This window comes from Eulemur rufifrons, chromosome 28 (assembly GCF_041146395.1).
Source record: "Eulemur rufifrons isolate Redbay chromosome 28, OSU_ERuf_1, whole genome shotgun sequence".
NCBI lineage: Eukaryota > Metazoa > Chordata > Mammalia > Primates > Lemuridae > Eulemur > Eulemur rufifrons.
This window is the reverse complement of record NC_091010.1, coordinates 1,055,975-1,076,067: the sequence shown is the minus strand read 5'-3', so window position 1 is coordinate 1,076,067 and position 20,093 is coordinate 1,055,975. Positions and strand designations below refer to the sequence as shown.

At 39.8% G+C, this 20,093-nt stretch overlaps 1 protein-coding gene across 1 annotated transcript in view; it reads left to right on the top strand.

Moving 5' to 3' along the window:
* The window catches only part of LOC138376548 (zinc finger protein 729-like), a 166,787-nt gene extending 146,948 nt beyond the window's left edge, over positions 1–19,839 (top strand). The window contains 1 exon segment of the mRNA XM_069460934.1: positions 18,326–19,839. Coding sequence (XP_069317035.1) covers positions 18,326–19,839 — 1,514 coding nt within the window.
* The last annotated feature ends 254 nt before the right edge of the window (positions 19,840–20,093 follow it).

Here is a 20,093-nt window from a genome sequence, read left to right as displayed (position 1 = left end):
CTCTGTTTTCACTTATGGAGGTTGTACTTTAATGCTAAATCCTGTGAAATGGGACTTGAAAACTCTTGAGAAATGTTCATGTATGATTATTTACCAACTGATTTCTTTTCATGGAAGTAACAGTTAAATGAAATGTTTATTTTCTGACAAGGATAGATAATTTTGCTATTCATGTTGAAGTATGAAATGTAAATGCCTTACAATTTCCTTATCTCCTATAAACATCAACACTGAGATTGTGGGATTTTCCTGAATTATAACTAATATTTTTTTTTTTTTTTGAGACAGAGTCTTACTTTGTCACCCCGGCTACAGTGTAGTGGTGTCATCATAGCTCACTGCAACTTCAAACTCCTGGGATGCAGTGATCCTCCTACCTCAGCCTCCTGAATAGCTGAGATTACAGGTGTACACTACCATGCCTGACTAATATTTTCTAATTTTAGTAGAGATGGGGTCTCAGTCTTAGTAAGGCTGGACCCAAACTCCTGGCCTCAAGTGATCCTCTTGCCTCGGCCTCTCAGAGTGCTAGGATTACAAGCATGAGCCATCGTGCCTGGCTTGAATTATTCAAACACTGGATGTTTTCTCACCCAAAACTAAGTGAATAGCATTGACTCGGAACCAGAGTTTTGAGCCCAATGACTAAGCTAATGTCAATCTTGATCTTTTGGAAGGTGGTCATTGAGGGCCCAGGGAGCCTTCCCCGCAGATATCCCAGCTTGCTCCCATCAGCCAGGATAGGAGCCCTTTATACCGAGAGAAGCTTCAGAGCCCTGGGAAGCTAGGGGTTGATCCACAGGCAGATGGAGTGGAGGTTGGATGGAAGTAGGGGTGAGTGATGAGATGCGTTTTCTGAGGGTGTAACTGCTATTGTCTTAGGGCTCTTTCTAGACATTGTTCACTACAACATATTTGAAATTACAATTTGTTGTTCAATAAAATGAAGTCTTAATTATTTAAAGAAGTATTGCAATAGGGGAAAGCACCAAGTATAAATCTGGAAGCATCATTAAGGTTACACAGACAAGGGCTTTTTTTCATAGAGAGGAGCAAATGAATTTAGAAAGAAGGTGGGAGGGGAAGGGCAGGATGGATGGTGGAAAAGTAACATCCTAGCTTAGAGGCTTTTTTACCCTGAAGTCGGCCTGTTCTTAGGAGGAGCACAAAGGGGGTTTGCGTGTTGGCTCTGGCTGAGGATCAGTCAACGTTTAGGGGCCTGGGGGGAAGGAGAAAAACTTAGCAAAGTTTGGTCAAGAAATATTTTGTTCTGACCACTGAAAAGAAAACTGTTCTCGTTTTTTATGAGGCAATAAATGGAAATTTAAAGAATCTGTGTCAGGCTTTGTGATAGGTGAAAAAGGAGGAATAATCTCTTTCGTAATAGGAAGGTTGTTTCTTGACAGTAAGTGGGTATTACAGAACACAAAGGGTGGGTGATTTCTTTCATCGCAACTATTTACCAGGATTACCTGCCCAAATCTTCCCCCGCCACTTTCTCTTGCCCTATACCTCTCTTCCATTTGGCTTTTTCTGAGTGGTGTACTTTATAGTATACCAAATTGATGAATGTAAGTAATGTGGTTTGCTGAGTTCATTGACTAGTTTTATAAAAATATTAAACTTCAGAGGGGGTTACAGGAGCATCTTATCGATAGGCAGTTGCTCAAAATTGTGCATGGGCCCTGGGGCTGCCACTGGCATCTGCAGTGAGTGCAGTGTGGTAGGACTGAGCCCTGAACTCATGAGGTCTGTATGAAATCTGTGGTGTCAGAATTGACTTTTGGAGAAACATTTGGCGCCAGAAAGGTCGTCAGTGTTCATCAGACTCCACACATTTGGTGTGAGAAGTGTCAGGTTTCTCAGGGAAGGGAGAGTCTGTTCTCCTGCACATAGGCTGTCACACCACCTATTGTGCCGTGACTCTGCATCTCCTCCTGTGGTCAGAGGAGACTGAGGACACAGGAGGAGCCCTGAGGTCAGATCCCTCTCTGCAACTTGCTGCCCCATGTGATTCGCGCCCATTCATGCAGTGGTGCAGCAGGCACTGATGGAGCCACGCCCCCACCCAGGCAAGTCTCCTCCCTCTGGAATGGAGACCACAGCTCCATTGCTCTTAGAGTTTCCCACCAAATATCCACACTGGAGTCCTGGTTTATCTCCACCCCTAGACTCCAAATCTGCAGCAGAAATCTGGCCCTCCACCAATCCAGGCTTACATCTGGATCACCTGATTATAATCCCATGCCTGCATGGACGCAGGAATGCCAGAGCATATCCCAGCCTGGGCTAGTATCTTTAGCACTGACAGCCCAACATAAGTGACTGGGGAGAACATACTAATTGATAGAGGTTTATTGGGCCAACATATAAGGATGTGATTGAGAAAAACCAAACCACAGAGAAATCTGTGACTTTTTCCAAGGGGGGATTTGGGAACTTCAGTATTTAAAGGTGACATGGATAGAGAAAGTAAAAGGAGGAGGGGTGTGGGCAGCCAGGCAAAATTGTTACAGTCTTGTGAGGCCCAGAAAATTTACATATTACATAAGCTAAAATTAATGTTTGAAGAGAAAAAGGAAGTGAAGGAAGAATCAAGTATGTAGATGTCCCTGGATAGGTAGAAGAAAGGTTGATCTTATTTCTGTTATGCACTTGGGAAGATAAATTTGTAATCAACATTATTAGTGTGGAGTTGAACAGACTCTAGTTTTAGGAGCTAGACTGAAAGTGCAGATGAAAAGTTACAACTTATGAGTCCTTACTTACAGAAGGCCAATGAGGAATTTCCTTTTGAATGATCTGTGTGGACGACAGTCCATGTATATCCCTGAAACCTTTTACCTCTCCATGATCTGGCTGATGCATAATGCTAGTAACAACCATTCATGTGTAAGGTGTTGCATGACTCAGCCTCCAGGCCTGACCTTTGCTTCTGCAAAAGGAGCTTGAGAGATTGTCCTGAGATTGTTAGTTTCTTCTACAGCACCAACCAGCCCTTACACCAGCTCTGCACTGTCTTCCACCCCTGGGTCTTTGATAGCACTCTTCTATCTTCTGATTTTTTTCTTCCCCACAAACCTTCTTTCTTGTGCACATAGTGTGACTAAGGCTACTCCTCTGGTGCCTGAATTCAGCACCTTCTGGAATTATAGTCATGAGTTGAAGGCTGCGGCCCTTGACATGGCTGTTGTAAGAGCAGATGCAAATGAAAAATACCAATGGATCCTTCAACTTAAAAACATGAGATTATACACTCTTCTCCTTCTTAAATTCTTTAATTGTGTATGTACTTTTTTCTCTGCCACTTTGAAATATTATGTCAATTATTTTATGAGCTAACAGGTCTTTTGTAATTTTTTTTAACTTGGGGATTGTCTTTTTTTAAATCTAGGAACCACTGCTTTGAAATGTAAATAGTCAGAAAAATCTGCATGTATCCCAGTTTCTTTTAGAATAGGAACCTCCCATTAGTAGGCACCTAGCTCCAAGTTGCAAAGTTGTCTTCTGTCATGAAGATATGAAAGGGTTTTTTTTTCCTTTGAATACAGCCCATTAGTAAACACAGATGGCCTTTCCAATTACTAGGTGAATTTTGGGTGAACTACATTTGAAAAATGGTGCTGACAAATCTACTTGAGGACTAATTATGTTGACCTTTATGTCTTTGCAATCTCTTATCAGGTTGCCTGAGATGTACATGACATTCTGGTTTTATTGTATAACAAAAGTTTTCCTTCTGATTTACCATTGCGGAGAGTTATTCTGGGCTTGAAAGCAATTTTATGATTACCAGGCATGGTAAAAAATATATATAAAGTGCTCACCTGGCTTCACTCTAAAGAGCTCTTTCCTTCTTGGCCTTCCAGTAATAACTCACAATTGTGCAACAAAGTGCATGGTGCCTCCAATATCTACATGTAGAATGGTCTCTCTGCCTATTTGCACTCTGCTGTCTAGAGCAGTTTGACCAGATTTCTACAAAAATAATGTTACAAGACAGCAATCATCCCTTCCAGAGGTTTGTCAACGACCCTGGCCTTTTCAAACCTAAAATTTATCCAGAGAGTGTTGGGCTTGCAAACCCAGCCAGGTAGACACATGTGCATTGAGTAGGCCTGAGAATCTTAACTCCCTCTCCTTCTCTTTCCCAAATACTCATGGATATGTAGAGGGCACCAGCTGCTTCCCTATTCCTCCAAGACCTAAATCTGCAGCTGCAAATTCTGAATCCAGGTCCTCATGATCACAAGGATGTGATAGAGCAGCTTCCATGAGCAGCTTCTAGTTCCCCCTCATTCTGTATCACCCAAAAATACAGAGCCAGGTTGATTCCACCTGTAATCCGCACATGAGGCTGGCCTCTACCTGGGATTCACAAGGGAGGGCCAGTCTTGGGACTGAGTTTGTACAGAAAACCTGAGGGAAACATTTTCTGCATTGTGAGAAGTCAATATAGGCTTTGTGAAGCCAGCCTTTACTAAATGAGGCCTTTCAAGTTTTCCAGATATTGCCCAGTGAGCTCTTACAGTTGTATGAAGGGTTCCTGTTGTAAATAGAATCTAGTGGCAAAATCTGTAAGTGTAAACAAGCACCTCAGCTGTGGGAGGTCAGGGCCACAAAATATTCACAGCCATGATCACAACTTATTGCCATGATCACAACTACAGCTTCCTGTACAGTTACTGGAGTAGGGTGGTCTTCTCCTTCCTCGTACCTACAAGTTAGCCGATAAAGGACAGGTTATGTCACACCTGGATCCAGGATCAGCTGCCCTACCAGGGCATTTCCATTTTCTCTGCTGACCTCACAGTCAGCCTGATTCTCTCCTGCCTGGATCAGCATGGGGACAGCAGCCCAAGCTCACTGGGGACCCTCTCACCAGCATGTGGGAGGCTTGTGGACATTTGGGGATGTCCTTCCATGCTGGGGTCAGGATGACAGGATATAATTCCCCTCCATTTCAGAGGAAGAGGAATAAGTCATCCAGGGTTTGTTCCTCCTCGCATAGAAAGAATCTCCCTTGCTGGTGTCCAGATTGGAGTTGCTCCAGTTTCCTGGTACATCAGTGATAAACAAGGAGCAGGTCTTGAGACACAAACTCATAGATCAATCAGTAGTTTCCATCTCATATGAGCATTAGAGGAACAAGTAAAGCAGGCAGGGTTCCTCCTGTCCAGTCTAGAGCAAATGGCTAAATGGTTGAATTCAGCATCATGTAGTCAAGATGAGGAAGTTGCTCAGACTTTTGCTTCATTTGGGCCATTTTCCTTATGTTGTGAGTTCTGATGTCAGCACATGAAGGCCATCTGTGAACAGAAGAGTTGTTTTTATTTGTCTTTATTGCTTTTACCTTGTTAAGGATAAATACTTAGCTAGTTCTAATATAATTCCAGAAAAACTTAAGTGTTTTTGACTAAACTGCTTATTACTGTATGTTATAAAATGTACGAAGAAGCCTAGGGTGGTGACTCACACCTGTAATCCCAGAATCATATGACTTAGTGTGGCCTGGAATAACAAATGGTCTATATGCACAGTAAAGCCTGAGAGGCAATGCTTAGCTAAGTGTTTTCAGCCCCAGTTTCCAATTAGGATCACGTGTCCAGTTTAAAGCAACACCATCACCTGTGCCCTCCCTGCAGATTCTATTTGTTGGGGTTGGAGTATCTATGTGGTTTTAATTGAGTGCCCAACGTGATGCTAAAGTGAGTCCAGGGTCAAGCACAAGGGCTCCCAGATATATTTATGAAAGTTCAGTCCAGTCTTTGTTCCACGGGGACCTCACAGAGTCTTCTCTGCATGGGTTTGTGGGGTGCAGGGCAGCTGCTATAGCAGGTATTGCTGGTGTCTGTGGTAGAGGAGGGCACCTGTGGGCAGGAAGGGAGAGAAATCACTCATTGGTCTCCATGTAGAAGCTCCATGTTCATGACTCTGTGATGAAGGACAGGGAAGGGTGGATTATTTTGCACTTCAAGGTCCCTCTGCCTGTGGGTGTAGTCGTAGCAGGTGAAGGGGCTGTGCTGATGCCTTTGATGGCACTTTATCAAAATGATGATGCAATTTGTCCAGATACTCTCACCAGAGCAAAAGTTCCAGAGAAGGAAGAGGAAGAAACGGCTGGTTCTTATGTACCCAGGTCCAGAACCATGTTCACTTGTCATCCTGAAATGTCACATGTTTAGAATGAAAACCTTTCTTTCTCTTGTGATGTTCTTGGCTAATGAGTTGGTTTCAATGATTCTTTTGTCCTTTTTTCTTATAATGGTCAAGGTGTTCTGAAAAATCTTCCCTGTATAGCAGAGCTTTCTATTCATTCTCTCTATCCAGGCCTCTTATATGCCATGAACACTTCTCAAAAAGTTTATGAGCTGCAATATGGAAATTTTTCCCTTTGTGCCTGTCAAACATGGGACCATGTGGCTGCCTAAGATTCTTATTTGGGATAGGGTCAGGTCCTTGGGTATCTGTGAGGAAGGGGAACATGAAACTGTTTAGGTTCCATGTGGATGCTCCATCGGCTCTGTGCATAACAGGCTGAAGTAAATGCACTCTTAAAGTGCTGACATTAATTGCCTAGAATAACTCAGAGTTTTAAAAAAGAATAATTAGAGGAGACTTGCTTTCTAGGATGCTAAGGAAAGACTTTACATACACTATTAGAGGTTATAAAACATGGGAGATACATGCAGCTTGAGGTTTGCATAAAACTGATGTTTCCTCATGATTAGATTCAAATTATGATTTACTTTTTTTGGCCACTATCGTCACAGCAATGATGTTGTGTCCGCCTTTGTGAATCAGCACCTGATACCAATTTGTTCTATTATAGTTGTTAATTTTATACACTTAGATAGGTTCTCCTTAACAGATTTTTCCACTATAAATTATTTTTCTCCATTAATACACACCTTGGGGAGATGTGTGTAAACTATCACATTGAATCTGGAAGTCCCCCTTTGTTCTTAGATTCTCTTTCATACAGCTTGCTTTGGAAAAGGAAGGCTCTTATCTTTATTTCCTGGTCTGATAAACTGGGATAAACCCAGGCTCTACCACTTGGCCAGTGTTTGCCAAAACATCCTCCTGGGCCAGAAGCATTGGCATCACTCATGAGCTTGCTAGAGATTCAGGCTTCATCCCATATCTTCTGAATAAAAATCTGCATTTTAACCAGATCTTCCATTCATTGTTGTACACATTAAAATTTGAGAGGTACCTTCTAACCCACCATGACTTTTCCATCAGAGAAATATACAGAACTTAATCATGTATGATGTAAATAAAGCACTCAAAAATGTCCATGGCTGTTTGGGTGGCCTTACTTTTATGCTGCATTATCTAAAAAATGTAGTATCTGCACTGTTTTTGTGGATGTTATACTGTCCTCTTTCCCCAGACTTACAGAATACATAAGGAAATACTTTTTTGTTAAAATTATCTTATGGGATAATTCCAGTCACGTGTATAAGTCAGAACCAGTTCTCTTTACTCTCTCATTTCACCAGGACTGAAATTATCTCTGCCCATGGCTCTTTCGTAAGTATGTGTTGTTGTTTTTTTTCCCCAGGCACTGTTGACATTCATGGATGTGGCCATAGAATTCTCTCTGGAGGAGTGGGAATGCCTGGACCCTGCTCAGCAGAATTTGTATAGGGATGTGATGTTAGAGAACTACACAAACCTGGTCTCCCTAGGTGAGGAGAACTTCAATACACCATTCCCATTCCACACTAATAATTTCATATTTTTTGTAAATTATTTTCTGGTAGATTCTGCTTTGCATGAATGAGTTTCTGATGCTTGTTTCCAAGAAAAGCTTGGGGACTTTTGATATAGAAAAGAAAATATTCAAAGTGTTTTATCTTAACGTTAATCGTACATCTTTTTGAGCTGCAAATCTGTATCACTCTACATTAGTAGTAATTGCAGAAACGTAGTGGCATAAAATATGTTGCCCATACCTTGAAATGCAATTTCCACTACCAATTTTTGATTCAGTGGTACTGGGCAGTGGAGCTAAGAACCCACAAATGTTAAATGCTTTCTAAGTATTCTAAAGTTTCTGTCAGGAAAGAGTATTTGGGAATTATTTTTCTAGAATTTTCTATATGTTCTCTTTTCTCTACTGAGTGCAGTACTAGGTTGGTAATTGGAGAATCCCAGTAAGAGTCATGTGAATTTTTTCTAATAAAATAGGTCTTGCTGTCTCTAAACCAGACCTGATCACCTGTCTGGAGCAAGGAAATGAACCTTGGAAGGCGACTAACTACAGTGCAGTAGCCAAGTACCCAGGTAGGTGGGAGTGAATGAAGCAGATGACACAGGTGAGAGAGGTCCAGAATTTAAGAAGGAAGCCAGACGTTAAAATGGGGTTTGGGAAGCTGTGCTTCAATGAAAATGATTTCCAAGAAGCCTGGGTTTCTTTCCCTTGGTCTCACATAAGGGCATGTCTTTTCTTTATTTTTTAATTGTCTAAGCACTAATTCCCCGTCAGTGATCTCCCTTGAAGGTTACAGTGAGAACCAAAGTTCTGTTCGTGGCTTACAAGGGACAGCAGGATCTGAGTCCTGTGCTATTGCCTTTCAGGACATGGTAATATCTGTGTATTTTTGAGGAAGCCTCTGTGAAACAATTTTTTCATTTTCCTTTTGCATCATATCTGAAATGTGTGAGTGAAGTTGTGACATTAGTACTTGGTTCAGGGACACCACAAACAGATGTGGTATGTTTTCTGCTTTATGGTTTCCTACCCTGTGGAAGTTTTAAATGTAATTTTACAGGAAATTCATACTCAGTAATTTATCAGAACTCTCTAAGTATAGAAAGTCAAATGTGATTTTACTTCAAACTTCTGTTTTTGTATCAACTATGATAAATAATTTAACTCTATATGCCCAAATTCCTCAACTTTAGTATAGCTTAAGTTATCTTTTTTTTCTACATTTCTTAAATATAGTATGTCTTCGGGAAGCTTAGAACATTGCTGAACATGTATTAAGCTCCCAGTTTTTACTTTATTTTTTAATAACTGTCATTTTATAGGTTTCTCTTAGTTTGAAGTTAACTGGAACTGTCCCATTTATACACACACACACCCATGTGTGGATGTGTAACATTTTTTTACCAATAAAGTTATATGTAATTATTTGACATTTGTATACATTGTGAAATGACTGATAAAATCAAGTTAATGAATATACCTAACACCTCACAATCACCTTTTTTTTTTTTTTTTGTATTGAGAACACTTAAGGTCTGCTGTCTTTGCAAATTTCAGGATAGTCATGGTGCTATACATTACGTCTCCAAAATGTATTCATCAGATAACTAAAAGTTTGTACCCTTTGAACATCTATTTTCCCCACCACAGGCCCTGGAAACCACATTTGTATTCTCTACCTCAAACTTTTTAGCTTCCCTATGTAAGTGAGATCACGCAGTATTTGTCTTTCTGTGCCTGGCTTATTTCAGTTAGCATAATGTCCTTCAGGACCATCTGTGTTTGATGAAATGGCTGAATAATATTTTTTGTGGCTAAATAGTATTCAGTAAAATATATACATATACTGTGTATATATACCATACTTTATCCATTCAGAATTTTACAAACAGCTTGTTTTCATATCTTGTCAATTGTGAATAATATTGCAAAGAACATAGGGGTACAGATATTTCTTAAAGATGTGATTTTTTTTTTTTAGAGTCTCACTCTGTTTCCTGGGCTAGAGTGCTGTGGCATCAGCCTAGCTCCCAGCAACCTCAAACTCCTGGCTGAAGCGATCCTCCTGCCTCAGCCTCCCGAGTAGCTGGGACTACAGGCTCATGCCAGCACGTTGGGCTAATTTTTTCTATTTTTAGTTGGCCAGATAATTTTTTCTATTTGTAGTAGAGATGGGGTCTTACTCTTGCTCAGGCTGGTATCCTGAGCTCAAGCAATCTTCCCGCTTTAGCCTCCCAGAGTGCTATGGTTACAGACATGAGCAACAACACCCAGTGAAAGATACTGATTTTAGTTCCTTTGGTTATATACACAGAAGTGGGATTGCTGGATTGTATGGCAATTCTAATTTTTCATTTTGAGTAGCACCTCCATACAGGTTTTCATAATGACTCCACCAATTTACAACTCACCAACAGTATAAAGGATTTCTTTTTCTTCACATGCTTGTCAAAATTTGTTATCTACTCTTTGATATTAGTGATGTTAACATGTATGAAGTGGTATTAAGTGCCTAATGATTAGTGAGTGATGTTGAACATCTTTTCATATACGTATGGCCATTTATATGTCTTTGTTGGAAAAAGATCTTTTCAGTCTTTCTCCTATTTTTCAATTGGGTTATTATCATTATTACTGTTTTTGTCTCTTGTCAGACATATGGTTCGCAACCATTTTCTCCCAACCTTTATGTTTCCTTGTTTCATTGTCTTCTTTGCTGTACAAAAGCTTTTTTAGTTTAGTGCAGTCCAACTTATTTATATTTACTTTCATTGTCACATGTTTAATGTTGTATTCAAAAAATTCTTTGTCAAGGTCATTATTAAGGAGGTTTTCCATATGTTTCTTTTATGATTTTTAAGGATTTGTGCTTTACATAAGTCTATATTTTGAATTAATTTTTGGGTATGGTATACAAGAAATGGTGTAATTGTATTTTTTTCTTGTGACTATCCAGGTTTTCTAGCGTCAAGTATTGAAGTATTGGTGAGACTATCGTTTCTGCACTATGTGCTCTTGGTGCCCCTGTCAAAGATGAGTTGACTTTGCATGCATGGATTTTTTTCTGGGCCCTCTGTTTTGTTCCATTGGTTTTTTGGTCATTTCTTATGCATGTTCTAGTCTGTTTTTATTACTGTAGTTTGGAAATTAGTTTGAAATCAGGAAGTATGAGGCCTCCAGCTTTCTTTTTCCTCAGTATGATGTTGGCTACTGAAAATATGTTGTAGTTCCATAAAAATTTTAGGATTGTGTTTTTTATTACTGTGAAAAAATGCCATTGAAATTTTGAGAGGTAGTCCATTGAATCTTTAGGTGACATCGCATAATATGACACTTTAACAGTATTTATTCTGCTAGTATATAGACCTGTGAAATCTTCACATTTATTTGTCTCTTCAATTTCTTTCATCACCAACTTATATTTTTCAGTGTAAATTTAGTGCTAAAATCTTTATTGTTTTGATGCTACTATAAATGAGATTATTTTCTTTTTTATTGGATAGTTTGTTACTGTTTGAAAACACAAGTGACATTTGCATGTTAATTTAATATTCTGCTCATTTACTCAGAGAATTTTTTAGTTTAAACAGGTTTTTTTTTTTTTTTTGTACTCTTTAGGGTTGTCTATATATAAGATCATGTCATCTATAAATAGTGATTTTTTTTTCTTTTCTATTTGATGGCTTTAAAAATTTTTTTTCCCAATATTTTTGCCTAAGACTTCCAATGTTATGATAAAATAGAAAGATTGAAAGTATGTACAATACAGCCTTGCATTTGTGTCTGTGCATTTGAAGGAGCAAATTGGTCATTCAGTTTTCATAATTTCAGCAGGTAAAGATCTTTCCTTTTTGGGTCCACAGCTTGATGGATTATCCTCTGGACTTGCAAAGAACAGGGGTTCTAGCTGGCTTACAAGGCTGCTTCTAGGTCAGCTTTGATGCTTCCTTTTAGTGGGTCTGTTACTAGGGGCTTGGACAGTTGTTAATTCTGTCTAGTTCCTGGGCAGACTGGATTGCCCTCGGGACTTTGATCTGTAGGGCAGGAAGTTGCAGTTGGGTCTGCATATGGTAGGGAGGGTGTCAAGTATATGTATGGGTGTGGCTCCCACTGAATACGTGAGAGGTTTTCCCTGGGGCACGGTGTTGGTCCCTAGGTATGCAGCACTGGCCATGCACTGTGGCTGAGAGAACTGGAACTGAGTTACAGCTGCTTCAGAGACCACAGTGAGTGCCAAAGTCTGTAGGCCTGCCTCCATGGACACAAATGGACATTCCCTGCAGGCCTCTGGAGAGGGAAGACCATTCCTAGACCATGGCTGGGAGGAGCTGAAGTTGCTTACAGAGTCACTTCCGAATTCTCAGTGGTACCAAGTGGAGTGAGCCATTTCTTGGTCTGTATCCAAGACCAGGGGTTCCCAAGTTTACCGCATGAATGAAGGCCTGCCTTCTCAAAATGACCGATCATGGGCTTTAGTATCATTTTATAACCTCCTTCCTGGATCTCAAAGCTTTTATAAAAGGACTTAGATTTTGAGATGGGGGTCTCCTAATATCACCCAGGCTGGTCTCAAACTGCTGGACTAAAGTGATCCTATTTCCTCAGCCTCTGCGTAGCTGGAATTACATGTTTGAGCTACTATGCCTGGCTTTCATAAAGTCACTTTTGTCCATGGATGGCTGCCAAATTTTAGTTGCTGTGGGAAGACAGAAAAGTAGGAGACTTCCTATTCCACCAAGTTGTTAATGTCACTCTCTCTATACAGTCTCACTTTCTATTTTGTTCTATATCAAATTTTACGTCTAAACATTTCTTGCTTTGCAATGACATATTACTGCATTTCTTTTTTAAGTTATGTCCTTTGACATAAGTTTATTGTGTGTTTTATTTTACCTACACATTATAATTTTGGTTGAAATTGCAACTTCTTATATACACTTTATCAATGTCTGGTTTAATTAAAATACAAATCAGCTATATGTCTATAAAAATTATGTACTTTTTTTACCTATACATTTATATATTTGGGAACCCTGATTTATAATATGTGTGTGTGTATAACAGTTTTATATATAAAATATATGTCACACTCTAAGTGCCTTTATAAGAGCTTTGGGATCTAGGATCCCAAATATAAAAATATTTTTTATATATATGTAAATTATAGGTTTCCAATGGATGAACCCTTGTGTTACTATTTAGTGTCCTTCTCTGTCTTGTGACAGTTTTGGCTTAAAGTAGTGTGTTTTATCAAATAGGACAGCTTTTGACTCAAAATGTATTTTGCCTAATATGATTGTGACTCTCCTGCTCTCATTTGCTTAACCATTGCATGGAGTGTGTTTTTCCATCCTGCCACTTTGAGTCCATTTTTTTTCATTAGATCTAATGTGAATCTGTTATAAAGAGAATATAGCTGGATCTTGCTTTTTGAATTTCCTTAAACCCCTTTACTCAATTTTTTTCTTTTGATTGGGGATTTTAGTCTATAAATATTTAAATAACAGTTTGAATGGGAAGGGGTTACTATTGCCATTTTATTAATTGTTTTCTTTGATTCTTGCAGGTATTTTGTCCTTGTTTTCCTCATTTTCTGTCCTTTGTGTCTCATTGATTTTTGTAGTGACTTGCTTTGATCCTCCTTTTTAAAAAATGTATCTCTATAGGCATTTTATTTTGGTTACCATGCGGATTACATAAGAGCTCTTATAGTTACAACAATATACTTTAAACTTGTAAGTAACAACTCTTCTTTACTTGTACATAAAAATTCTTCTTCATTATATTTGCCTTAAAATTGATGTTATTGATATCTCTAATTGTATCTTCTTATACTGTATATCCATTAACAGATGTTTCTTTTCTTTTTCTTTTTTTTTTTCTTTCTTTCTTTCTTTCTTTTTTTTTTTTTTTTTTGAGACAGAGTCTCATTCTGTTGCCTGGGCTAGAGTGCTGTGGCGTCAGCCTAGCTCACAGCAACCTCAAACTACTGGGCTTAAGCGATGCTACTGTCTCAGCCTCTCAAACAGCTGGGACTACAGGCATGCACCACCATGCCTGGGTAATTTTGTTTTCTATATATTTTTAGCTCTCCAGATCATTTCTTTATATTTTTAGTAGAGACGTCTCGCTCTCGCTCAGCTGGTCTCAAACCCCTGACCTTGAGCGATCCTCCTGCCTCAGCCTTCCAGAGTGCTAGGATTACAGGTGTGAGGCACTGCGCCCGGCCGAACAGATGTTTCTGATCATTTTTGTGCTTTTATCTTATAAACTTTGAAGCATGATTAAGACCATTTTCTGCACCATTATTCTAATACTGCAGAACTTTATTTAGATGTAATTTCATCTCTTTCCCAGACAGGGTTTCTTTTATTTCAGAATATTAAGGGGATACAAATACTTTTGGTTATATGAATCACTTTCATAATGCTTGAGTCATGACTACAGGTGTGCCCATCACCCAAATACTGTTCATTTTACCCATCAGACAGGTTTTTGTTTCTCTCCTTCTTCCCCCTGCCCCCTGCTTGATTTCCAGCAAGTTTTACTTTCCTCTGTGCACATGTGTGCTCATCAGTTCCAATTTAATAATGAGTACATGTAGTATTTTTCCAATCTGCAGATACTTTACTTAGGATAATTGTCCCAAGGTACATGTAAAGGATTGCAAAAGGCATTAATTCACCTTTTTTGCAGCTGTCTAGTTCTCCATGGTATAAATATACCACATTTTATTAATCCAATCATAAATTGATGGGCACTTGGGTTGATTGCACATCTTTGCTATTGTGAATTGTGCTGAAATAAGTATTTGAGAGCAGGTGTCTTTTTGATAGAAAGACTTCTCTTGCTTTGGGTCGATACCTAGTAGTGGCATTGCGGTATCAAATAGTAGGTCTACATTTAGTTCTTTGAGAAATCTCTATACTGTTTTCCATAGAGGTTGTACTAATTTGCAGTCCCACCAACAGTGTGTAAGGATTCCTTTATCTCTGCCTCCATGCCATCATCCCCTGCTCTCGTGTGCAATGTCTCTGCATGGATTCTGAGCAGCTCCCCAGTGAGCCCAGAGATCTGCAGTGGATGGGGAAGACTCCTCAGAGTTCAAGCTGCCTGCAACTTTGATTCCTCTCCTAAAAAGCAGTGCTACTTCAATTCTGCTGTCTGCTCCTCTTCCCAGTAGTGTGAATTGTATTGGGACCCCTGGCTTAAGCTCTGAGGTGGGTGGTGCTTATAAGAGTCAGCTACACCTTGTTGGATTGAGTCAGTAGGTGCTGTAATGGGCTATATGGTCATTCTCCCTGTCAGTGGTTGAGGCTTGCAGGAAAGAGCCAAGTGCAGAAGGGTTATTTTGTGCCTCGAATAGGCTTCAGCCCCTTAGGAGAAGCACTTGAGTATCCCAGACAGTGGGAGGGGCCTGCAGTCCCCAGGGGATTGCTTACTCTCCACCACAAGAGAGGAGAGTGGGAGAGTGAGGCAGGGTGGGGTTAGGTTGAGCAAGCCTGGAAGGCTTTGCAAAGTCTTGGCAGGACTCAAAGTCCTATCCCAGGGCCCTGGGAAAGGCCACTGGGACAGGGGCCAAAAAGATCTATCAAATCTAAAAAGACTGCTTATGGGAGAAGGTCTGTCTGTAGTTCACCAACTGGCTCCTGGAGTGACCTCTGCCCCTGTCTCATTACCCCTGCCCTGAGGGGCTCCCTCCGGTGTCTGTTTGCAAATGAGCACAGAAACCTGCTGCACTCAGCCACAGTGGGACCACAGGCTGGCAACTTTATGCCGGGGATCCACTCTAGTCTGACAGCGTGACTTTCCTGTGGGGGTACGGGCATTTCACCAGATTTCTGTGGCTCAAACCCCCACTGTACTCTTGGATCATTTCTTCCCATGTGGGCTCCCTTGCCTACCAAGTTAGTCTCTCAAATCTCTCCATTGTGCCCCCTGGGAATTCACTGAAGTCGTGGGGTCACAGGATCCAGCCTGTGTGTCTTGTTCACTGGCATGTGTCTGCACAGAGTACCACAGGCAGGAAACTCCCAGACTGGGCACTCCTGCGGCCACCACTGGTCCCCAAAGGTAAAGGTATGGGCCCCACTCTCTGTAAAAATGCCAGTTTGGAGAACACTGTAGGTGATGAGAGGTGGCTGCCCTCCCAGCTGCAGTGGGTCGGGGAGGAAGGAAGAGAGCCAGGAATAGAGCCAGGACTCTGGCTCCTCCAGTCACCCTCCTTGGAAAGCAGCCTGCATGAAACGTCCAAGCTCCAGAGCCACTCCTGTTCTCCACACGATTCAGTGGGTGCAGCAGTACCCATGCTCATAAATGTGGAAAAACTCACATACAACTCAGTAGCCCGCTGATTACCAAAGGTGAGTAGGACGGAGAAACGCCGTACTCCCTTATTCCTTCACTGGGCTCTGAGCCTCTTTGGGTTTGATTCGCACCAGTTTCTTCTCATCTTTTTCTTTTTCCTTTTTCGTGTTCTGCTTCACGGTTTCCCCCTGTGAAGTACGCAGCAGGCTCCGGCACCTCCTGCAAACTACACATGAGCTGTGCCCATTCCTCCCTTTTCTTTATCTAAAACACTTTCTTCCCTCCAGGGTGCTCCAGCAAGTGATGGCTCTAGTAGGCCCTCTTGCCCTCTCCTCTCTTCAGTTAATTATAGTTATATAATTTTGTGTTGTTTTCTAGCATCATTTTATTTTCAGTGAAAGGGGCTTCCTTTGGCACTTCTTGTATTGAAGATCTAGTGCTGACAGACTCTTTCAGCATCTGGTTATGTTGATAAATTTTTATTTTTTCTTCTTTTAGGAGGATAGTTTTGCTAGATACAGTATTTCTGCTGTGCAGTTTTTGTTCTTTAGGCCCTGTGACTATATAACCCAATTTTTTCTGCAGGGCAAAGTTCCCGATGATAAATCCCCTGTTTCTCTCATAGAAGCAAGCTTGTACTTGACACATCACTGTTGTCTTGCAGCTTTTCAGATTCTCTTTGTTGTGACTTTCAAAGCTTTGCTTATAATATCTTGTTATGGGTGTTTTTGTTTATCCTAGCTAAAATGTGTTGAGCTTCTTGATTTCTTAGTTCTTTTTCTCACATTTTAGAATTGCTCAGTCATTTCTATTTGTGTTCTTGAGCTCCACAGTTTGTTTTCTTTTATACTTTTTGTTGCTGTTCTAATTTTCCTCTATTTGTTTAGTTGTGTGGTTTCATTTCACTCCTTGTGCACTATTCAGATGGGGCTTTTTAATTTTCTCAGGTAATTTATATATCATTATTTCTTTACAGTTAATATCTGATTATTTATTTTGTTTGTTTTAATGGGCTAGGATACCCTGATACTTTGTTTATGTTGTGATCTTTGGTTGACATTTGGGGATTAAATAAAACTTCATCTGTCATAATCTTTAAAACATGGCTTTGTCTGGGAGATTATGATATGAATTGTTTGGGCTACAGGTTCTTGGAGCCTCCCAAATCTATTCTCAGGATGTTTATTCTGTGGAATTGTATGTTTATTTTCCAGGTAAAGTGATTTTTTCCATGTTTTTTCTTAAGTCCCTGTAATCATTTGCTACACCTATTGTATGCCACTTGTACTGAAGTCTCTCTGCTGCCATAACAGTCAGTTCCCTTTATTTTCAGCAAACCCAGTCTACCTTCCAAAGCACAACACAATTATGTTCAGCATTCTGTGTTATGGGAGACACTAACCAGTCTCTGGAAAGGCCCCTAAAAGTCCAAATATATATATGTGCCACAATTCTCTTTCTGTTTTGGGGGAGAATCCAGGAGTTGATTTTTTAAACCCATGTAACCCATGCTATATTAATATTAGGAAGGGCAATGGTAGGTAAATGTAACAAACTTTTCTTCCTCTTCTATGTGGCTTTTGGTATTGTGCTTTCCCAGGATGCTGCAAACATTTAATTGGTTTTAAAATTCACACAGAAGCAATTTGGTCAGTATATTTTTGTTAATGTTATGTAGCTGTAACTGTATTAGGGCCTGTGGTAGTTTACTATGCTATCTTGATAATGTGCTTGCTATAATTTTATATGCTAGATTTGTAATAGATGTTCATGTAAGGCTGGAAAAAAACAAGTGGGATAATTTGTTATTTTTATTTCTTTCAGCTGTGTCTTCTCATTATACTCAAGACTATTTGCCAGGGAAAAGCCTGAAAGATTCATTCCAAAAAGTGCTACTGAGAAATCATGAAGGCTCTGGACTTCATAATTTAAGCCTAAGGAAAGACTGGGAAATTGTGGGTGGGTGCCAGGTGCAGGAAGAATGTCATAATAGATGTAACCAATTTTCCACAGCTGGCCATTGCAAAGTCTTCAAATGTAATAAATGTTTGAAAGTCTTCAGAAAATTATCAAAACGAAATAGACATAAGGTAAGACATACTGTAGAGAAAACTTTCAAATGTAAAGAATGTGGAAAAGCCATTAACAAATGTTCACACTGTACTGAATTTAAAAGAATTCATACTAGAGAGAAACATTACAAACATCTAGAATGTGGCAAAATCTTCAAATCTTGCCGAAGCCATTCTAATCATAAGTCAAGTCATGCTGGAGGGAACCCCTACAAATGTGAAGAATGTGGCAAAGCTTTTAAGCAGTCTTCAGACCTTAATATACATAAGAGAATTCATACTGGAGAGAAACCCTACAAATGTGAAGAATGTGGCAAAGCTTTTATCCACAGTTCACACCTGACCAGACATAAGAGAATTCATACTGGAGAGAAACCCTACAAGTTTGAAGAATGTGGCAAAGCTTTTAAGCGGTCTTCACACCTTAAGATACATAAGACAATTCATACTGGAGAGAAACCCTACAAATGTGAAGAATGTGGCAAAGCCTTTAACTGGTGTTCAAAGCTTACCAAACATAAGAGAACTCATACTGGACAGAAACCCTACAAATGTGAAGAATGTGGCAAAGCTTTTATTCACCGTTCACACCTGACCAAACATAAGACAATTCACACTGGAGACAAACTCTATAACTGTGAAGAATGTGGCAAAGCTTTTAAGCGGTCTTCATACCTTAAGATACATAAGAGAATTCATACTGGAGAGAAACCCTACAAATGTGAAGAATGTGGCAAAACCTTTACGTGGTGTTCAGTACGTACCAAACATAACAGAATTCATACTGGAGGGAAACCCTACAAATGTGAAGAATGTGGCAAAGCTTTTAACCAGCATTCAAACCTGACCACACATAAGAGAATTCATACCGGAAAGAAACCCTACAAATGTGAAGAATGTGGCAAAGCTTTTATCCACCATTCATACCTGACCACACATAAGAGAATTCATACTGGAGAGAAACCCTACAAATGTGAAGAATGTGGCAAAGCTTTTATCCACCGTTCACACCTGACCAAACATAAGACAATTCACACTGGAGAGAAACCCTACAAGTGTGAAGAATGTGGCAAAGCTTTTAAGCAGTCTTCATACCTTAAGATACATAAGAGAATTCATACTGGAGAGAAACCCTACAAATGTGAAGAATGTGGGAAAGCTTTTATGCAAAGTTCACATCTGACCACACATAAGAGAATTCATACTGGAGGGAAACCCTAGAAATGTGAAGAATGTGGCAAAGCGTTTATCCACCTTTCACTCCTGGCCACACATAAGAGAATTCATACTGGAGAGAAACCCTGCAAATGTAAGGAATGTGGCAAAGCCTTTAACTGGTGTTCAATACTTACCAAACATAAGAGAATTCATACTGGAGTGAAATCCTACAAATGTGAATAATGTGGCAAAGCTTTTAACTGGTGATCAACCCTGACCACACGTAAAGGAATTCGTACTGGAGAGAAGCCTTACAAATGTGAAAAATGTGGCAAAGCTTTTATACAGTGTTCAAACCTGACCAAACATAAGACAATTAATGCTGGAGAGAAACCCTACAAATGTGAAGAATGTGGCAAAGCTTTTATCCCACATTCAAATCTGACCAAACATAAGAGAATTCATACTGGAGAGAAACCCTACAAGTGTGAACAATGTGGCAAAGCCTTTAACCGGTGTTCCACACTTACTAAACATAAGACAATTCATACTGGAGAGAAACCCTACAAATGTGAATGATGTGGCAAAGCCTTTACCCAGTGCTCTTACCTTACTATACATGACAGAATTCATATCTGAGAAAAATCCTACAAATGTAAACATTGTGGCACATCCTTTAATAACTGTTAACATATTACTTGATATGACAGGGATCATACTGGATAAAAGTGGTATAAATGTAAAGACTGTTGAAACACCTTCCACAAAATAAAAGTCTTAGAGTGCACCATGGTATTGATACAGGCAAAGAAAATTGAAGTACAAGGACTGGT